The sequence below is a fragment of the Triturus cristatus genome, chromosome 3_1, assembly GCF_964204655.1.
Source record: "Triturus cristatus chromosome 3_1, aTriCri1.1, whole genome shotgun sequence".
Lineage (NCBI taxonomy): Eukaryota > Metazoa > Chordata > Amphibia > Caudata > Salamandridae > Triturus > Triturus cristatus.
In genome coordinates, this window is record NC_140583.1 from 729,135,835 (window position 1) to 729,157,717 (window position 21,883).

Genomic DNA, 21,883 nt, shown 5'->3' on the forward strand with positions numbered 1-21,883 from the left:
AGTGGGTAGAATTAAAAACTTAAGTGAATAATTCAACTCTTGTTTGATAAGTCAACATGTTTCATCCCTATTTAATGGCTTTCTTCAGGACCCACACTCTTAATTTAAATCACCCAAGTAGGTATTTTTTATCTTAAGTACAGAAGAAACATGCATACAGAACCTAGGTTTACATATGTTGGTACTATGATTTTCTGTAAGTTTTGACCCTGATTGGTCAATGGTGATGCCTCCACTCTTGGTATCCAAAGGAAAGAAGCCTCCTGTGCTTTTCCTCCTTACTTTGTTCTGATCCAAGTTATGTGATATGATGAAAATAGTTTTTAAAAAATGATGTGATTAAAATAGAGAGAGTGGACCCTGAAGAAATTCCATAGCACCTGATTTAGGGCATTGAATAGGACCGAAACATGTCAACCTTCCTTACAAGGATTGAATTATTCCCCACTGGTTTCTGATCCACCAGGAGGTCGTTTTACATTTACCCTCTCTACATTACCCACACCAGATCATTGAGGTCCCCACCTCCACTGAAGTGGACTCCTTGTGTTCCATCTACAAGAGCTCCCCCGCTTTGTAAGTGTAGAATGCCAGTTGGTGGTCTGTTTCACCAATGCGAGGATGGGCCCTATGACGAAGCATGTCACCTCTGGGAAGGTGTGGACTTCCGTCTTTATTACTTCAGTAGGTTCATACGAGGTCAAACTAGTTTGAATTATTTAGGCATCATTGTTTATGATCTACGAATCATTGTTACCATCAGGCACTGCAAGCAGACACAATATACACATAGGCTTTTCTGGAAGATGCCTGCACCCATCTTACTAAGACAAAGAGGCTTTTCCTGTTGATTTTGTTTCAGATCCGATATGTGGGACTCCTATCACATTGTTGGATAAGAAGACCAAGTTCAGTGCAACTGACTTCACTCCCACAAATCTGTCTACGATTTTTTCGCTTTTGATCTTTAAGCATATTTTTAAGTAGTTCATGATGGTTTTTACTAAGTATGGATGTGCCCTCAGACCCTAGGAACCCCTTTCTGTCAATCGTACCCAGCTCTCCTGATGACTATTAGCGGGATGCCAGTTTATTTTCCTTCTTGGAATATTCCTTCCATGCTTTCTACCAAGTGCCTTGAGGCCGACTAAGATCTTTCTGCAGGGTATCTCTGTAGTGACTTCCCCTCCTCGACTGGCCCTGCACCAGGATCTGCTTCCGTGTTGCAGTTGCATAACTCTTTCTTGACTACATTCTGCCATGTGGAGGAGACCTGCAGTCCGGGTCAATGCTCCAGATCCCAATCCTGAATGCTAAAACATTTCCAGAAATGTTATTTAGCTTTTTTTTTAACATTGGGCCCCCACACCTACTGTTCTCGTGTGTACTCCCACGAACATGAGACTGCTCTTTACAGACACCTCTTATTTCGTTAAGTGCTTATGCTCCCATTATGGAGTCTCTTGAAATGCCCTCCCTTAGTGCTTGTAAACAACTGCAAGGATAGGTGTTTTTATTTTATTTCTTCTAGCCTCCCCGTGTTTGCGTGTGAGGAGCAAGAAGTGGAACCCGGGGCTCTGCAAGTGCCACTTCCTTTATTATGCTCAGTAGGGAAGTGATGCAAGGAACTCCTTGAGCTGCTTCCCGTTTCTATGCTTTCTTAGTGCTTTGCGTGCCAAGCTCTTACAATGTTACAGAATAGATCACAACACTACCTGTTGGATCCAAGCTACCAGCAGCACTGGCTAAGGCTGTAGGAACACACATGACAATGTGCACGCATGAACACTATCAAAGGTTTAGAATGTTTTCCCCAAGACACTCTTAGACGCAAATGGACCCTCATAAACGGAATTGTACTCGGAGGAAAAGCCTGGTCACTTTGCGAGAAGTTACGAAAGGCAGCGTTTTCTCAAAATGCAGATCCTTGGTTGCAATGTTCCCTCTAATTTCTTTCCTCTGTGTGTGGCAGTGGAGGGTCTCTGTGCGCTGCAACCATGGCTATGTGCGCCAGGAACCAGACGGCGCGTGTGCGCGGTGCCAAATGTCACTCAAAACGTTTACTTTAAAAAGTGAAAAGATGGTGCATTTTCACACATACAGTGCCACACTAAGGGTCTTAGGAGCTGAAGTTGTAAACCAATGAATATTATGCTGCTAACATAATGTTGCAAACAAACTAGATTTAGCATTCGAAAACTGTTTTCCTTTTATGGCATTAATAGCCTGGGAATAGACTCGAAAAGCATAATATTGGGGATTCTCAGCCTTGACAGCTGTCAAGTGCTGTTAATAGCCCTTAAATGCTTTCTTGTCGGCCATAGCATAGAAGACTTTTTAGTTTTATGTTTTGCATTTAATTTGCTTTCTCAAAATTTCGTTGAGTCTTTGGCTGAATAACATATTCACTCAACTCCCACCGCATTAGGGTTATGCTGGTTTTCAGTGGCAATACATGTATTCCAAGTTTTCTCACATCAAACAGAGCTGGAAGAAAGTAGGATGTTTCTAAGGCAGGAAGAGGAAAACATGAACATGACAGTGGGCTAGCTTACTTAGATAGAGTTGTGCTGGATATTGAGGATAAGAAGTGGGGATAAAAATAATGCAAGCACAAAGAATGAGGCTGCACTTCAACTGGGCACAAGGAGGGAAAGCTAAGGGACAATGTGGGGGAATCAAACTCTGAAACGTTAAGTTGTTTGTATAGTGCACTAATCACCCAAGAGGGTTTCCGGTCACTTGGGCAAGTAAGTGTGTAGGTACTTGGTCCCAAAGGTCATTATATGAAGGGCCAGGACTTCAGCTTCTTGCATAACTTAAGAATTGAGGTGTAGGCTTTGATGTATTGAGGGAGGTCGGTCAATGACTTGGGTGCGCACACAAGCTGCAATGGCAGGCCTGAGACATTTTTGAAAAGCCTACTTATGTGGGTGGCACAATAAATGCTGCATGCCCACTAGTAGTTTTTAATTTACAGGACCTCGGTACATGAAGTACCACTTTACTAGGGACTTACAAGTAAATTAAATGTGCCAGTTGAGTGAGAGCAAATGTTACCTTGTTTAATGGAGGGAGCTAAAGTCCGTTAGCACTGCTTAGCAGTAGTAAAGTGCACAAAGTTCTAAAGCTAGTAGAAACCGGAGTATGGAAGGCAAAAGGTTTGGGGAAAACCAACGTAAGAATGTCAAGTCTAACAGAGAGAATATGCTGTTGGTCAGTTGGCCATGTAGATTTTGTCATATTTGCTTAGAGCAAAGAATAGTAAACATCTTGCATTCTACCATATGACATAGTGTAAAATGTGGCTGGTCTAATGCTCTCTGCACATTACCACTACAGTTGCACATCCTCTTTTATCAGTCATAATATAGATGACAAATAATCAATTCCTTTGAGGTCACGTTTGCAGATTAGTATCTTCCAACAAAATAGCACAATTATGTCCATGTAACGGGGTACAATAAACTGCTTTAGCAGTTGTTGTGGAAGTTCTAAATGTATCCTTCACAAGATGATTACGTTGTAACATTATTATTGTATGACCCTTCAACAGCACAATACTATATCAACTTTAATATAAGATGCCACATAATACAATGAACAGTAATTAAACATTTGAATATTAGGAATTATCATTACTCATCTCAATAGTATTTATTTTCCCATTCTTATAGAGGTGAAAGGTTGTGTTGGCCTTCCACACATTGAAACCTTTGATCTGATGGTTCTACTGGGTGGTGGTGGCATCACTCCAAGAAATATTGTGGACTTCCAAGATGATCTCTTATCTGAGAGGAGTTTGAGAGGTCTGTACTAAACTGTAGGTGCTTGGTCTAGATGCCAACTATCGATTGAACTGTATGGTGCATCTCACCCCTGTGCATCTCTCCTTCAGTAATGACCGCATATGCCCACATGCATCCCCCTGGCTCCGTACACTTGCAACGTTTTTGATTTGTGGGTGCTGCCTCAATTAATAAAAATGCATAAGCTGTGAATTTCTGTGTCTGACAGAGCATAATTATATGCAACCTGGCATATAGCACTGATTTAGTCACATTAACATGTTGTGTACTGCATAATTAACATAACAACATAACTGCCTCAGAAATGTATAACCAACTGCTACTATCATTTGGAATTCCCCTATACCTCCCCATTTGTCCGTCTACCCCTCCGCCCCCACTTACTTTCTGTTACTGTCCCACTGTTTTTTTTTTTTTTTTGTTGCATCTTTTATATAGCGCGAACGCGACCCGAAGGTATTGGAGCGCTGTACATGAGCACCGTATTTACATTACATATTCAGGCACAGGGAGATTAAGTGATTTGCCCACAATCATAGGATGTGGACGCGACCTCGAGGCTTGAACTCTGGTTCCCAGCACCAAAGTTCATCAGAGCAAAATGCCACAATCGTCCCCGCACCGCGCTTTACTAACAAAAAGAGTAGAGCCAGTTTCAAAATACAGCGTGTACTTTCTGCAAGTACACACTGTTTTTAAACTGGCTCTACTCTTTTGTTAGTAAAGCACGGTGCGGGGACGATTGTGGCCTTTTGTTTAAGTATTGATGGTAATCAGAGCCCCTTCATGGGCTGTGATTACCATCCATACTTAAACAAAAGGCCACAGTCGGCCCTGCGCTCTGCAGCCACACGCCCCCAAGGCAACAAGCCCCCTTACCTGTACTCCGTCACAACGACTCCTCCGGCACCGCAGTCAAAAGTGCCTGCTTTTCGCGCCGCTCGCTTCTTTAAAGCGGCGACGCGACTCTCGCGACGTCCTGGCTGTGTTGTGCGCGCTCCACAGATGGCAGTGCGCGCTGACGTCAGGGGAGGTGCGTGCGCGCCTTAAAGGGAACGGTGCTTGGATGTAGTGTGCCTTCATCTGTGAGTTTGTCATTCTGCCCAAAAGCCTATGCACTGTTTACAAGCTGTGTGTCAGCCCTCATAAAAATCAGTGCAATGTGTTAGAATGCTTACTCTAAGTATATGATGCACGTAATAAAATGGTTGCAGTCTGTGTACCCCTATAGGAAGAACATGATGCAAAAAGTGCAGTGTCTTTCTGTACTCAACACATCTTATGCAATGTTACTTGTATTTAAGTCTTGCTCGTGTGCGACTGGTGTAGCCTGTTGGTGCTTGAGACTGTCTGGTCTTTATTGAACTGGTCTGTTTCAAGGGTGCACTTCTGCCTGAATCTGGGCTGTGCGTGTGTCTCTTGCTACTAAGCACACGTTGGCTCACTCGCACCTGGGTGTAAATAGATTTGTGAAAACGTAATCCTGTGTGAAGGCAGTATTAGGATATGGCATGCAGGAAAAGTGGATGTAGTGATTCAAGCAGCAGAGAAATTAGTATTTAATGTGCCAATATTTTATTGGGTGTGGTAACAGAAAGCGTGAGTCTCAGGCTGATGGGTGTCGTTTTTGACACTGAATGGCAAGTACTGAGCATGTGAGAAGTACGTTATGTTATATAGATTAATGCAGCACACCGCTACCCCTAAGAGTGTCCCGGCACTAAAAGACAAGACAGCACCTACGGATAAGACCTAAAAGTAGGGACTGTTTAAAGTCTGTAATAGTATTGTGGTGTTGCTCTAGGGAAAATTCAGGTTTTGATGGATTCCTGGAAGGAGAGATGTCTGTATATGACATGGAATATTACTTTAAAAGGGCAGTGGCCTGTTCTGAGTAAGGGGGACCTTAAAAGGCTTTCAGTTGATGGAGTAGGGCCATCGTGAGATGAGCAGATACTGATTGAGAGGAACCTCTTCATATGTAAGTTCGAGATACAGGTACCGAAATGTAAATAACATTTGTAGAGTGCACTACTACCCTGGGGTGTCTAGCAGCTAAACCCAGGGAAAGAATAGCCGGCGGAACAGAGGCAGGATGCAAGAGAGAAAGCCACTCTTTAGAAAGCCTGGTCTTGAGGGCGTTCCTGAAAGCTAGCAGATCAGTTTTCTTTTTCAGTTCAAGGGTTAGGGAGTTCCAGAGTCATGAAGTGCTGCCCACAAAGCTCCTTCCACCCCGTTCAGCTTTTTTACATTTAGGGACAACCAGATTGTGGGCCGCAGCAGAGCGGAGCGTTCTCGGTGGGATGTACCAACAAAAACTTTGTCTGAAGTGAGGGCGTCCACTAACATGAAGCATCCTAAAGGCAATTCAGAGGGCCTTAGAATCGATGTGCTTCTTGATGGGGAGCCAGTCAAGGTGAATAAGGGCAGAGGAAGCAGATTCACGTTTAGCAATGCCCAGAAGTAGTCGGTGGCCACGTTTTGCAGGATCTGCAATTTATTAAGGCATTTCTTGCAGATGTTGACAAACAGGGCATTGCAATAATCGATTCTAGAAAGAATGAAGGATGATATCGTGGATTTCTGTAATTCCCTCGGGATAAAGAGGATGGTTTTCCTAAGAAGTTTCATTGTAAAGAATGAGGCTGAAGTGATGAAATTAATGTGGCCCTCAAAAGATAGTTTATTGTCAAAGACCACTCCAAGATTTTTTGACCTTTTGTATGTGGGTGGGGAGTGTGCCATGTTCTGGAGGCCACCACCTGGGGGACCAAAAGGAGGTGTTTCTTCCGAAATGCAGAACCTCAACTTTTACTGGAGTTTAGCTACAGACAATTGTGGGACATCCATTTTCCAACCTGAAGCATGCAGTTGTGGAAACGCGTGGCCGGTGTACAGGGTGACTGAGACCATAATCTGGGTATCCTCGACGTAAGATACTGCCGTAAACCTGAGTGACCTGATCAGTTTGGCCAGTGGGGTGACATAAATATTAAATAGGGTCAGATTTAGCGATGAGCGACAAATTGTTTCTGGTCAGTGACAAAAGATTTAATAAGAATAAGTGCTTGACCCTTGATGCCTATAGATGAAAGATGGCCAAGAAGTATGTCTTGATCCTAAAAGGATCGAGGCAACATTGCCTCCTGCATTAATGCTCTGTCTAATTTGATCTGATGCAGTAATTAGAGCCAGTTCCATGCTGTGATGGCTTCTGAAGCCAAACTGCGAGTTGTCCAGATGACCTTGCTCCTCAATAAAGGATGGCAGTTGAGAATTAATGGGTTTCTCAATGATTTTTGCAGGAAATGGGAGACGTGAGATTGGGCGGTAGTTATTAGGATTTAAAGCGTCCAAATTTTGCTTTTTGAGAAGGGGAGGATGGATGCCAGCTTTCACTTCATTAGGAAGTATCCTGTGTAAGCACCTGATTACAAATGTATGTGAGATGCACGGAGATGATCTCGGTAGCAAGATTAATTATTATTTTGGGGGAGGGGTTGAGAGGGGAGCCTGGTTTAATTTGGGTGAGTAAGTTCATGACATGTACTGGGGAGAGTGAGGAGAAGGTGGATAGTGACCAGGTCATCATTCACAGTGGGCTGGAGGCCAATTGCCTTATCTGTAGAATTGGCAATGAGTCCTGATGGCCCAAGAGCAATGTGTAGTCCTAGAACGTTTGGTAACACCTGAGCAGCAGAGGCCTGGGTATGCCCGTGATTGGTTGAAAAAACTGTTATATTTCACCTTATCTTGAAAAAAGGATATTGAACTACAAAAAGCTTGACTAATATCGTTAGTTTTGTTTTCTGGGGGCTTGGTTAGCTTTTTAACAGTGGCAAAGAGTTATTTCGAGGAGTTTTTAGAGGACTTTATCTTCTGAGTGTAGTAGCAAGTTTTCTCCTTGAAGATCATGTCTTTTGATATTGCTAAAGAGTGCTTGTACGGCCCTTTTTCGGTTAGACCATTGTTAAGTCTCCATTTTCTTTCCAGCCTGCGACAGGCCTGTTTCTGGAGTCTTAGATTTTCTGTAAACCAATCGTCGGAAGGCGAGGTACTTGGATTTTGTGGGGCTTCATGGTGCTAGCGGATTAAGAGCAGAATTGATCCATTGATGATAGGAGTTAGCTGCCAGGTCAAGGTCATTAGAGGCAACTTGCGCAGTCAGGGCTAAGGCAGTTTTTAATTCATCAGTATTGATGGCATGCCAGGGGCGAGCGGGTCCCTCAGGTAATGGCCGTGCAGTAGTGTAAATTTAAGGCCGAACATGACCGCCAAATGGTCTGAATGGACCAGATGGAGGGCTGGGAGAATTTGGAGATGAGGGTTATCGGAAAAGATTCATTCGAGCAGGTGACCTGCCGAAGGCGTGGGTTCGCTGACTGGCTGTTCTAAGCCCATACTATCCATCATGTCCTTGTGGTGAGCAGATTCGTTATTTAATAGATTCTCTAGGTGATAACAAGGAGTAAAAGGTAATAAATGACCATAATTGAATAGTATTTGTTTGTCTTTCTTAAAAAGTTTATAGAAGATTGATTTCAATTTCTAAAAAAATTGTGTAGCAGCAAAGCTCAGATATGCTCTTTGTTCAGGAACTTTCTTAATGCATCAATACAACTCTGTTAGTTTAACAGGCATGATCTTTTTTCATATAAATTGGCTACATAGGGATGCGCTAACAACTCGTGTAATCGCAAAGCCTGCAACTTTGGTTGGTGTATGATTCAGAGCCCCATAATGAGTTGACTTTTTTTTTTATTTGGAAAGAGCATGAATCTCATTTGGAGTATTTTCTGTTGTGCCGGCTTATGTAACTGTTCAAACAGGCAATAATGAGCATCCAGTGAATTGTATGAATCCATAATTAAGGATGAAAATCTCTGCTTTGGATTTTAATTGTGGTTTTGAGGGTCAGTCTTAACTGTTTGTTATCCAAGGTGTTACCAATTTCTCTGTTGGGTAACATGGCCATGGATTGATATTGTTTTCTCCTCCTTCTGTGATTGACCCAGTGACATGTTTCTGACTGCCTTTTTTGAGTTGATGACTAAGTATCAGTCCTTTAGGAAGTCGGCTTTGCATGCAAGATCTTGTCTGAGTATACTAAACTCGAGACACAATTGTACTCTTGTGGTACTCTTTGGCAAATGGAATAGTTTTCTGTATGTGCTACATTGGATCTGATCCTAGCCGGTTGCAGTTCAGTCAGAGAATCCTTGACGTCTATAGGCCTGTGCTGGCATGAGTTATGCTCCTCTTACCATTAAAGTGAAATAGCTGTCGGGCTGTATCTTTGGCCTGAAGTATACTTAAGCCGAAAGTGAGAGTAGCACTTCTATGTCCTATATTTTTCAGATGGCGTCTTGGTGCTCCCTTTTCTGTTAGCCATATGCCAAGATAATTGTAAGTAGCACCGAATCAATGGACTAGAGTGCCACTTCATCTTGGGTTGTTCACATAGTTCCCAAAAATCACTACCTACGTTTTTTTTTACTCATTGAGGTTTAACGTATTATCAAAGTTGAACTTGCAATTTGCTTAAGACAATGAAGGTTTGAGACATTATTACAATGTCATCAATGTACTGCAGGATTTGGATCCAATGATTCTGTGTTCTGGGAGGGCGTGATCTTGCTTTACCATTATCAGCAGTGTACAGGTTAAAAACCACTGGATCCAGGCCGCATACTTGTTTGAGGCCTGCCCATGGCCTCTACCAGTTTTAGCTTCTACCCAGGTCGTTTTTTCCCCCAAAAATCTGTCTACTTTGTTGAAGGCTGTAGATTAATCAATAAAGCGGGCAAAAAGAGGGCCACCATTTTGTGTGATTTGCCTGCCATGGCAAGTACGAACGATATGGTCACAATATTGTCTATTGTGCTTAATCCAGTTTGGAAAAATTAAATGATTTGGTTTTCCTCTATCCATGCATCTAGTTCTTTAAGTAGAATTATTGCCTATGCTTTGCCTTTTACATCCAGTAGTGATATTAGCTGGTAAGAAGTCTGACCTGAGTCATTGCCTTTTTTTAAGAGAGAACATAAGATTGAGCCATGCCAGTTTTCTGTGACGGAAGAAAGTTGAAAGAATTCTTTGTACAATGGTGTTGTCCAAGTTGCCCAGTATTCTAGATTGTCTTTTAGTAATGTACAACGTATTCCATTAGGCCCTTTGGCTCCACCTGATTGACACTGCTTTCAGTCAAATTAGTAGATCTGTGCTGCTAGGTTTGAGTTGGATGTTATTTTGATACATCCTTCAGTGACACTAGCATTGTTGTAGCAGGGGTGGTAGAAGAATCAACTGAAGGATGCTAGGAGGCCCTTTGAGGTGGGGGTTGCCCTGCTCTGAGACTGGATTATGTCTGCGTGAGACCCTGTCCGCATGTTGCGCCCCTCATATTGTTGCAAATGAGGGCCACAGTTGCATCAACTAAAAATAGAATGACATTGTAATGAACAAAAATGAACATGCCAAGTCATAGGCCTGCACTTTGTTTATGGAAAGCAAATCCCATAGAGGAATTCTCCTGTCTGAGCGGTAACCACCCTAGTGTGTCATTGCCAACCACACTCTAGTGGCTGAAGAGTCATTCCTCTTTGGAATTCTTGCTCCATGATACAGGTTTTGAATTGAAGTGGGAATGTCCCTGGAGCAGGCCCTTGCCCTCTTTACAGGCATGGAGCTCACCCAAAATAAATGCTTAGCGAACTGCCTGACCAATCTAAAACCTCATTTTGGGTGTGTTGCCGTATCTCTTTACAAGCTTTAGTGCAGAGATCCAAGTCCTAGTTTTGGCCCTGGCACAGCTCAGAGGGCATCTCAACCTGCTGACCTTCCAAGCAGCTTGAAGTGTGATGTGTGGGAGGCTGATCTGTGTGATGTCTGCGAGGCTGATTTATATTAGTGAAGTGTGCTGTCTGTCGGAGGGTGGTGTTGGATTGCTCTTGGGTAAACCAGTGAGCAGTTCAGCTTCTTGGAAGAGTAAAGTTGCTGGGAAGGAAGAACCCGTCGGACATGCTGGCGGCCCATGTATATCTTTGGATATCCGCCTGTTCCGTCATGCAGTGCAGTCATACGGGGGTGTATCTCTGGGTGAACGCCAGCCTGGGGGAGTGCAGGTTTTCTCCGCATGTAGTGTGTGCTGTATTTTTGGGGATGCAGCAGCGGGATTAGGTTTATTTTATGCACCAATATCAGAGCAGCACTGTGTCCAGTACAGGGTTAAGGAAAGCTGTACAAAGCGGCGTCGCCCTTTACACAGACTTGGAGCTCGTCCAAAGAACGCTTGTTGCGAGCTGCCGTGGGAATCTAATTCCTGCGTTTGGATGTGGAATATTCTCTTCACAGCCCAGTGCACGCTGCCACTTGTAATTTTAGTAACACGTGTCCCCGCTCTGACACTGCATGTATGTCTGCGGGCGAGCTTGGATGTGCTCCATTGTTCGGAGTGCAGGCAGCTCATGTCTTTGGATGGGCCTCAGCTCTTCCTATGCAGGTATCTCTGGTAGTCTTCATCTGCCCCATCAGGTGAGTGAGTGCAGATAGTTCATGTGCTTGGATGGGCCTCAGCACTGACCGCAGGTAACTGTGGGGAAGTCCTCATCTGCTCCATTGTTGACAGTCCATGCATTTGAGTGGACCTAAGCTCTTACTCTGCAGATAGGCCTGTGGGGATGTCTTCATCCGGCCCGTCAGGTGTGTGCAGATAGTCCATGTGCTTGGATGGGCCTCAGTCCATGCATTTCTCTGTGGGTGTTTGCATGTTCTCCATGGTTTGCAGTGCAGGCAGTGGCAGTCCTGACCGTACAAATAGGGGATGGATCTGGGTGTAGGTTGTAAATGGACCTGGATATTGCACAGCTTTCAAAGTGCAGGAGGTAGAAAGTCCACGAGATGCCTCATTTCCATTGGTGCAAGTTTCTCTTCCATTGTCATTGACAGATATGAGCTAGCCGACCCTCCAAATACTGCCCACCAGTGCACTTCATACTTAGGAGGGTGAGTGGGCAGTTCATAGTCCACGAGCATTCAGTACCTGCCTCCTCTGCAGCGGTACCGAATATAGAAGCAATTTCTTCCAGTCGTGATATGTTCTGCTGAATTAAACATCTCTTTCATGGGGACCGGAGTGCCAAAAGCCGCTCTTTTATCATGGAATATGATTCAAATCAACGCAAGCGAGGTGGGACCTCCAGGATGTGAATCAACAACCTAAGGCAGGAAGGCCTTATAAATCTGCATTTTCTCGTTGCACTCTGCTTATAGGTTAAATCAAGTAAAATGTAAATAAAGAACCTTATGCCCTAATTTAAGCATTCCTGTTTAAGGACTCTCTGCAAGAAACAGGACCTCACATTTTTCCTGATCTCACTTTACAGTTGGGTTATTAAGGAAATCCTTTCACGACATAAACCTATTAAGACAGGAGCAGGGAGTTGTGTATGTACTGGGCTGAGAGTGGATACGGTGGCTAAATTTGAGGTTGTCCTTAGACTATTTCTGCAACTCCAATGGCCAAAGATCTGACTGCGCTTTGGGCCTCTGAGAGCAACTAGAGTTGAATGTGGGACAAGCCTGTACATGTCTTATTACTTGCTCAACGATGCATCAGAAGAAGCAGCTATGACACAATGTGTGATAATTGGCTTTATCAAGTAGAACACGCCCTCACACTCTGCCCTCCCTCTCTGAGGCATCTATTTCCTGGTTGTCTTCATAGACGCCAGCAATTGGCACTTGCTTCACCCGTTCCTCTAGCCTTCTCCAACGAGTAACTCGTGAGCTACCAGTAACTCTCCAGCTACCTGTAAGTAGCTCTTCTATGTGCAGCCTAGCCTACTAAATCAATAGCTTTTGATTGGTTGAATTAATATTTGTATGGCAACATTGAAGAGTGTGTATACAAGACGAAAATGTGTTATGCTTTCAGAAATCATAAGCTGATTATTGGAAAAAACGGCTGAATTTTCAAAATATTTTCATAGTTGATATTTGAGTGACAAATCTTACAGCATTTGGGAGTCTTATTACTAGTATTATTGCCATTTTATGGTCTGGCTTTACTGCACAACTGTTGCCAGACAATTATGTGCTCATCAGTAGAGAGGAACTTTGGCGCCGCCCACATGTTGGGAGCCAGGAGTACATATTTTTGATTTGGAAAGATGATGTGTGCTTCCACAAAAAAAACTGCTTGCCCTCCACGCAGCTGTGATTATTTTGTTTATTTATCTAGCTGCCTGAGCTTGAACTTTCATGGACACACACGTGGCATTGTAATACTATTCAATTGTGATAGACAGCTAGATAATTTATTATGTTTTTCGCTGGCAGCAGCACAGATGGGCAGAGGACAGTCATTGAACTTACATGGATGTCTAGGTCTCGATTGACAATGCACTTGTCACCTGACTTTTTAACCCACACCAATATTATTCTACAGTTCTTTGCTTCCACGCAAATACATATCCGTTCCCATGCTATTAGTTGTAATGATTCACGTTCCCATACAATAGTTCTTTAAGGCTAGACCTATTGGCATTGCCAGTGATTGTTTTTACATTACCGGTGGCAACCGTGCCTGATGCACGGAGATGATCACTTCCGGTATCTTGCATATAGTGGCCTGTAATTTAATATTGTTTAATGTGGTCACTATTTCAACCCTTATAATATTAGTAGATCTGGATGCTGGAATTTAACATAACCAGTGTATCCCAACGCCAGGCACTGAACTGCACTGTTCTGCCTGACTCTGAATTGACAGATGTTAGTCACCGTACCCATCCATAGTTTGGCCTCTTCTGAATCGCCCAGCAAGAGTTAAAGTGTAAAGTATTTTTATTGGGAGCACTTCACAGCAACAATTTGGAGACCTCCAAGCTGTTCCATAAAGAACACTCGGCACAATATTAAATATTTGCACACTCTTGAACTGAGCCAGGTTTGAGCCACCAACCCAGATATGGGGTGCCTTCTAGCATGGTGCAGCACCTTCTGGTCCACTAGCTGCACAAATTAAAGACGAAGCACCTGGGTTAGGGTTTCATTGGAACAGGCACTTTATATGATTTGAAGAAAATTGTGACAGCAGATTTTGTCCTTTACGAATGATAGTCTCAGGCGTGAAAGGACCTGCAGCAGATCTTAAAATGCCCATCACATTTGGCAGGACAGACTCAATCCCTAACACAAGTGTTGTTTTCTTTTTGTTGCAGGTGAAGCTGGTGCCAACATCATAGATGTTTCCAAGGAAGCCCGCAAGCGGTTCCTCGGCCCCCTGCACCCCTCCTTCAACCTGGTGAAGATCATCCGCAAATGCATGTACAAGACCCTGCCCGATGGCTGCCACGTACTGGCCACGGGGCGCTTGGGTATCTCACTGACCCGTGTATCTGATGGCGAGAACGTGCTCCTCTCAGAATTCAACACCAAGGAGGAACTGATACAGGTGGGTGGACAGCTGGCCACAGTCGCGGCTGGTGGCAGATAGGGCTTTGGCAGGGTGGATTGATTGAAGATTTAGGGTTGCGGTTGGGGTGGAGAGGCCATTCCAATGCTAAATCATGAAAATGGGGGGTGAATGGTGGAGTGGGTATGCGAGGGAAGTTATAGGAAGAAGACCACACAGGCTATTGTTTCCTCATCGCTTCACAGTGGGAGTCGTGTGTCGATGCGTAACACGTTGAAGTGTCACTATGTTGGCGGAAGACGTGCTTTGCTCCTGAAATCCTGTGGATCAATAATGTGCATAAGCAGGGGCAGTGTGTGCCACACGTGCACCCTGCTGGGGGTCATTGGATATACTGCTGTGACTTTGAATATACGCCCTGAGTGGGGTCTGTTTAAAGCTCTAGCAGTGATCGGATCTGAATTTACTTATGGAGTTTGAAGGGGGCTGGCACACTGGAGACTAGGTTAGAATAAAAATTCCTTTCTTGTGCTCCAAAGCACGTCCCACACATCTTTGCATCTGATGTGTAGGAAGGAACATGGCGGTTTGTTTAGGGGCAGCTAACCGACTGAAGAGCTGACTCCTTCACAATGTTTACCTTGACAGCATTCTGAGCAATTTAAACGTTTGCAAAAGGTGCTTTTTGTGTAACGTCCGGCCAGAGGGGTGGCGAGGAGACGAGCACCGGCCAGACCTGTTCACATGTGTCACTTAAACCAGGGCCCCACTTGGAAACCCTCATTTCTGTTGTTTGAGGCACATGGGTGAAAGATCATTAAATTGTAGCACCTGAGCGGATATAGCTAACTCCGTGCAGTGAGGTCATACCATAATACACAGACGTGCACAGAATTCAGTTAAAATTGGGCCAACATTAACTTACCTTTCACGTTTAATGAAGGCACAAATATGGGTTGGCTCTACCCAGCCAAGAGGCTCTGTAGGGCCCTCTTTGTTGCTACGTGAGGTGACGTCTCCTGTAGGCCGGAGTTCGTGTTTGGTGATAGTAACGGCTGCTTTTATTTTTCTTCCAGGCCTGCGTCTGCAGCACGTTCATCCCAGTGTACTGTGGGCTGATTCCACCGACTCTGCAGGGAGTGGTAAGTGCTCGTTTGTTCAGCTAGCAATGCATGTTATGCTATGTTCGGTCATGCGTGGGTTATTTCTAGGTAGGCAGCATGTCAAGGAAGTGGCCCCAGGGAGTTCTCGCCTCTGTGAAGTGGAACTACTTCCCCAGAATGCGCCCGCGTGTGCTCAGTGCACCCTATGAGCTGATGCGAGTTGACGGCTGCTGTCCGCTTGGCCTAGGTTGACTTCCTGATGCGAGCTATGGAGGCTGCCTACTCCCTTCCCCCCCCACTGCTGCTTGCCATTACGCAGGCCTTGCACCAGATCCCTCCGCCGGGGACATGGAGTTTGGACAGGAATCCTGATGACGCCATGCATTCCGCGGCAGGGAGCAGCTGGCATGAGCTAAAGAGCTTTTGAACTGCAGGGACCGGAAGGATGGGCAGAGCTTTGCCAGGCAGGTCAACGTGGAAGAGGCAAGATCGTTGTCAAGAGTCCAAAAGCCAAGTTGATTTAAACTTCAGAATTGCAGTCCATGGACAAAGGACTAAGTCCTTAATTCTGTAATGAATTAATTTGCATGGAAGATAATAAAAAACGTTTCCCTGAAGCTCTTGATAATATATCCCATATAATGCTCCTTTTGAGTTATGATATATCGTGATCGTAATCTCATAGGCCCGATCTTCACGCTAATGTCGCATAGGGGGGTCTCTGAAAGGGTTCGAAGTGGAGGAGGTGATGGTGAAAAGTCGGTTACAAAGATAAGCGAGGCTAGAGACGAAGGGAGTAAGCGACACCGCACTGAAGTGTTTGCGTTACACGCGGGAAGATTACAGGATTAGGCTGACCCGAGGACAGTGACGTGGGCCTGGATGAGAACCACTGAAGCAAGTGAGGTAATTGATAACTGGATTGGTGAGACACATTGAGAGCATGAGAGCAGGTAGCACAGCTGTTGTTTGTGAATGAGTGAAAGCCCATCAGCTTCTAGGATTCTGTGGAGGAGATTGAGTGAGGCCTGATTGAAGCCTTTGAAGACAGTGATGGGAAAAGAATGAGTCTTCGTTTAAAAGAGATGATGCCCGTGATGACATCATTGGGGAATGAGACCCCAGTGAACTGCATATAGGCAATGATACAGGAATGAGTCTGGCCATGTTAAGGTGTATGAGGCCAGTGATGAGGCAGACGGCTTTGGAGTGTTCAAGGTTGGTATTTCAGGAATGCGTGAGGCTTTGTAAATAGATGTGGGCCGGTGAGGCTGTGAGGAGGGAGCCCATTGATGTGCAAGAGGCCAGAAATATAAGAAAGATCATGTTAGAGCAAAGAATGACAGCCCTTCGCTGCCATCAGACCGCCTCATTTGTTCACTCTTGCCACCTCTGGCACATAGACCTGTTTAAACTGGTATCGGTGCGGCAGCATCTGGCACAAACTCTCCTGTTGCGTATGTCAAGTTTTTTTCCTTCTGGATAGCCCTGGAATCAGCCATGTGTGCTCAGTGAACATTCAGTGACTGAAATCAATCACACCCTTTTAAACCCCCAAAAATCAGCTGCAGGAACAGACGTTTCCATTTTTCACTATTCATACAAATTTTAAGAGAAGGTGCACCTATTCATAACATTTTAAAGCTACAAAGAGAAGGGTGGATTGCCTGAAAAATGAGGGAGACATCTTAACTTTCCAGAAATAGTTTGAGGGGAAGCAAGAGGAGAGGACTGTTGGTAGTTGATAGTGGTTGAATATTGCATTGTATGCCCTGGATTGATCTGCCAGTCCGATTTTAATGTCTTGGATTGTACAGCAGTTTTGCCAAGTCTCCTAATTTCATTCTGGGTCGTACAGTTTATTTTCAGGAGCATTACTCTGCCTGTGCGAGTGTCAATCTGCATTGGTTGAGGTTGCATTGATACTGCCACCTCCATGGGGACACATTCATTGAAGACGTGGCTTGGCCTATGCGAAAAATGTTAGATTTTCGCACTGGCATTTGGCTCCTTATAAAATCATTGACTGCAAGCTGGACATGTCCGGCACAAGTCAACGCTGTCGCAGCATCCTGCTTCCACACCCTGAGGATGCTGAGGAAGATCTTCAGATGGCTCCTGAGCATCACCATGACAACCGTCACCCACACCCTTGTCACCAGCAGGCTGGACTACAGGAACTCCCTCTGTCAGAATCACCAAGCAGCTCAGCAGAAGTCAACAAACCATCTAGAACGTGACAGTGGGACTCATCCTCAGCCTTCCATGCAGGACTTGCATTTCAGTACACCCCAGGAGCTCCACTGGTCCCGGTACTCATGCGTGCTCCATTCGGACTCCTCACCTGAAAAGCACTACACAACACAGGCCCAACCGGCCTCAAGAGTTGCATCTCCTTACATTGGAGACACCGCCGCTCAGCTGGACTCCTACTTGCACAAAATCCCTTGCATTCACAGAAACCAAGCCGGAGGTCAAGCCTTCTCATACATCGCTCCTTTAGTGTGGAACGATTTCCCACAGCCCATCAGCGCTTCGTCCTCTCTTCAGTTCTGCAAGAAGCGGAAGACTCGGCTCTTCAAGTAACCACAAGGCTCTTTCACCTGCTTAGCACCCGGATACCCACGCAGGTGATGTCTCGCTTTACAAATACACATAACATAAAAAGCCCAAAGGCCTCGGACAGTCCTCCTTATTTCCTGAGGTGCGACTGACTGCCGCAGCCCTGCCAACCTTCCACTGTAACTGAACCGTGTGGAAATCAGTCACATTTGGGCCTGTCCTTTTGTGTGGTGCCTGATGCTGGATGAACGTCATTCTAAAACTAACCTCAATGGTAACTAGGGGGGAGAGTGGTATAATTGGATAAGGAGTTGGGGAGAGGATGTGGCTTAATAGTTAGAGTGAGCGAGCTTGAAGCTGGGGAACCAAGTTTGAGTCACGCGGGAGGCTCAAACATCCTGTGATTTTGGGCAAATCACTTAATCTCCTAAAAATGAATGTGTCTGTCTGTGAAGCAACTGGTGCTCATGTAAAGCGCTCCGATGCCTTCGGGTTAAGTTCGCTCTATATTAAACTGCAACAAAAAAAAACGGCCCAAAAAAAAAAAAAGAGGTGCTGCTAGGTGAATGAGTTGTGGAAGGGGAAGTGTCCAACATTCAGATGGAGACGAGTAAGACATTGGAGCTTAATAGTACTGCTCACACCTCGTGTGGTCCTCTGTTCCCTGCCTCTGTTGGGCTTGACACCTGAGGTAACTCCTGATTCTAGCAATGGAGCCCAGCGGGCTTGTCTCTTGGTAGGTGTCTCTTACCTCATTATCTTGTGTTGAACACGCAATTGCCATTTCGTCTTTAGTGCCGTTTTGAAGAACATTTTTGAAAATGTCTGGAAATGTATCGGCGATCTCTTGTGCCCGGTTGAAATGAACGGGCAATTGAATACTCTGGAGGACACACCGGGGCACCCTGTTTTGTGTTCTGCACATCATGGATTTTCTCTTCTAAAACCGAGACAGTCGGCAATTGGAGTGTGCAACAAACTGCATGTGCTTCCTCACTGGTCCGGTTCAACACACAGTGGTTTGCCTGCCTCTGAGCTTTACTTGCATTTCTGCCTCAAAAACGTTTGTTTGGGCCTGCTGCCTCCCCGAATTATTTCATGATCTCTGTGAGAAAATAAATGACATTAATCAAACTCAGTCGGCATTGTAAGCTTAGGTGCTAGTTGCTCTAACGATCCGGAAATAAAAGTTTCGTAATTTGTACAAAGCGTTCACCTAGAGAGTGACGTGTTTACTTTGTGTGCCAAGAGAAGAGACCTTTGAAAATGGCCGCGGCGGAGGCGGGAGAGTCGCGCGCATGGAGCTTTACAGCTTACCCGGTAAGAGGCTCACGTGCCTTCCACGCGGATGGCAGTCTCGTGTGAGCAGAAATAGGTGAAAGGCCCCCGGGCGAGAGTTATTTTCAGAACCGCCTGGTTAATAATATGTAGACAGTGCAGAGCAGGACGCTGACAGGAGAGATCATGAGGGCGGGATGCTTCCAGCTGCTTCCACAACAGTGTTGTGTCACTCAGTGTTTTTGTGGTGTTGCATGGCAATTGGTCAGGCCACACTGGGCATTTTTCGGAAATTAAATGTTTACGTCTTGGTGTATCTGCGGTTATACCGTGTTGTGAGACTATTGCATACATACAAAACCATTTTTTTGTGTGGAATGTTGACAATTCCAATTTCCAGTTGACACTAGAGACTGAAGCTTTCTTTAAAATGTTTCACCTTTCGTTCTGCACCACCCTGGAGATCCCTTGGCACCGAACTGGCCCCTCCCCCTGAGGACACCGTGCTGCACAAGAGGCTTGTGCACGGGGCGAGGAGACCTTCAAGTAATTGTAGTTAAAGCAAGTGAGGCTTGCTCGTCAGAAGTTTGTAGGACGTGTCCATGGACTGCCCTGGTTCAGGTTGTGCTGGAGATGCATATATGTATAGGGACCTTGGCCTGCAGGTTGTAGTGGTCCAATTTCAGGCACTAGATTATGCTGCTCTTTCTATGGATCCTTTAATTTTTCTAATTCGGATGGGACCATTCGGCACCATCTCTTTTTTTCACTCTGTGGTGCATTTCATACTAAATATGGCAGTGGTTCCCCAGACAGTTGTATACTGGAGGCTAGAGTTTAGCTTCTCAGTCTAAGTGGTGGTTTAAGAGTGTAGCAGAGCACTTCTGGCAGCCATGTTGTACAGCCAACAGAAAAGAGAACCAGCATTGGTAAATGCATTAGGTTTCGCCTATGTGATTAATAATAACAGTTTTTTGTTGTTGTAAGTTGTAGCTTTATGAATAGTTGTACAATATAAGTTACAGAAAGTCTGGTAAAGTGTTGACTTGTTTTATGTACAAAAAGGTAATGTATTGTGCTGTTAGAAGAGGTATGTGCGGGTAAGTAAAGCAACATTTTGAAAAATAAAAAAAGAGGGAAATATTAGCTTTAATTGGTGTAATAGCAATATTATGTGTTTTAGAGAAGTCTGACAACTTTTGGGCCCGGTGCCACTGTACCTGCTGCACCACTCACATGCCCCTAGTGCCTGCAATATAACCACATTTGTAAGTGCATGTTTAATAGTAATATATAGCCATTTTTGATGTTTAGAGGAGTTCTTACAACTTTTGGCCCCGGTGCCACTGTACCACTGAAATCCTGACCATAGTGCCTGCTAGATAACTGCACTTGTGAGTTTCCTGTTTAGTAGTACAATTTAGCAATATTCTTCGTTAAGTGGGGTCTCTAGAGCTTTTGGCCCCGGTGCCATTGCACCTGCTGCACCATTCAAATCATGCAAGGTAACTGCAATTGTGACTGCCTGTATGGTAGTAAAATATAGCAATATAAGGTGTTTCGAGGAGTTCTGACAACTTTTGGGCCCGTTGCCACTGCGCATGCTGCACCATTCAAATCATAACCCTAGTGTCTGAAAGAGAACTGCCGGTTTCATATTAAAATATAGCAATATTAGGTGTTTAGTGGGGTGCCTGGAGCTTTTGGCCCTGGTGTCAGAGTCCTGCTGCACCATTGAAATCAGGACTCCAGTGCCTGCTAGCATACTGCACTTGTGACTGTCTTGTTTAATAGTAACATTTAGCAATAATCTGTGTTTAGTGGGGTCCCTAGAGCTTTTGGCCCCAGTGCCGCTGAATCTCCTGCACTATTCAAATCAAGTCCCTTTTAACTGCAAGGTGACTGCAAGTGTGGCTGTCTGTTTAGTAGTAAAATATAGCAATATTAGAAATACATTTGAGTAGAAAGTCATATGTGGATCAGGATTTCAGGACCCTCATCGCAACTGGCTCAGAACTTGATGGGTCAACTGTACCCGGTCACCCCAAAAACAATGTATTGCAGTTTACATAATTCTAGAATGTTGATTTCTGCCACAGTCCCTGGCATACACGGGGTGAGTGCCAACAGTGATCTGTGCTGCTAAGCCAGGGGGCAAGTAACAATAGACAGCGGGTGGCTGAAAGGCACAGCCTGCCATCTTGGCAGCAACAGGTAAACGGCTCCATCTGCTGAGGTTTTTAGTATTGATAACACGCACAAGCACATAGAATGCCATCTGATGGCTCAATTATTTGGAGGCGCTGCAGAAGGCTAGAGTGTGAGAGGGACATATGTGGACATACACACACACGCACAAAAGGTCCTTTCACAGCCACACTCTGCAACAGCGCTAGAAATGTACAAACTGCACATGTCGGCCCCGCAGACCGTTTCCGTGGGATTTCTGCTTTAAGGGGATATTCAGAGGGGCTGGGACTGTACCCTTCGCAGCGGCAGGTCTGACCCACTGAACAACAGCAACAAAGTAACGGGCTGCACCAAATGCTAAGTGGGCCTTTAGCAAGAGAGCAAAAGAAGCTGCCCCAGATCAAGGAAAAATGGCACCAGCCCACCCGGAAATTGCCCGGTACCAGTAAGGCCAATTGGCGATGATTTCACACCAGGAAACCTAGGATCGATCCCGGCTTCCCTGCCTGACCAAAATGTGTGAT

The 21,883-nt window shown here is 44.9% G+C and overlaps 1 protein-coding gene across 2 annotated transcripts in view; it reads left to right on the forward strand.

Annotated features, from left to right (window-relative positions):
• PNPLA2 (patatin like domain 2, triacylglycerol lipase) overlaps positions 1-21,883 on the forward strand; it is a 103,475-nt gene that overhangs the window by 49,269 nt on the left and 32,323 nt on the right. For both annotated transcript variants that reach the window (XM_085644878.1, XM_085644879.1), the window contains exons 2-3: positions 14,033-14,265; positions 15,303-15,368. In XM_085644878.1, coding sequence (XP_085501004.1) covers positions 14,033-14,265; positions 15,303-15,368 — 299 coding nt within the window. The remainder of the gene's footprint in view (positions 1-14,032; positions 14,266-15,302; positions 15,369-21,883) is intronic.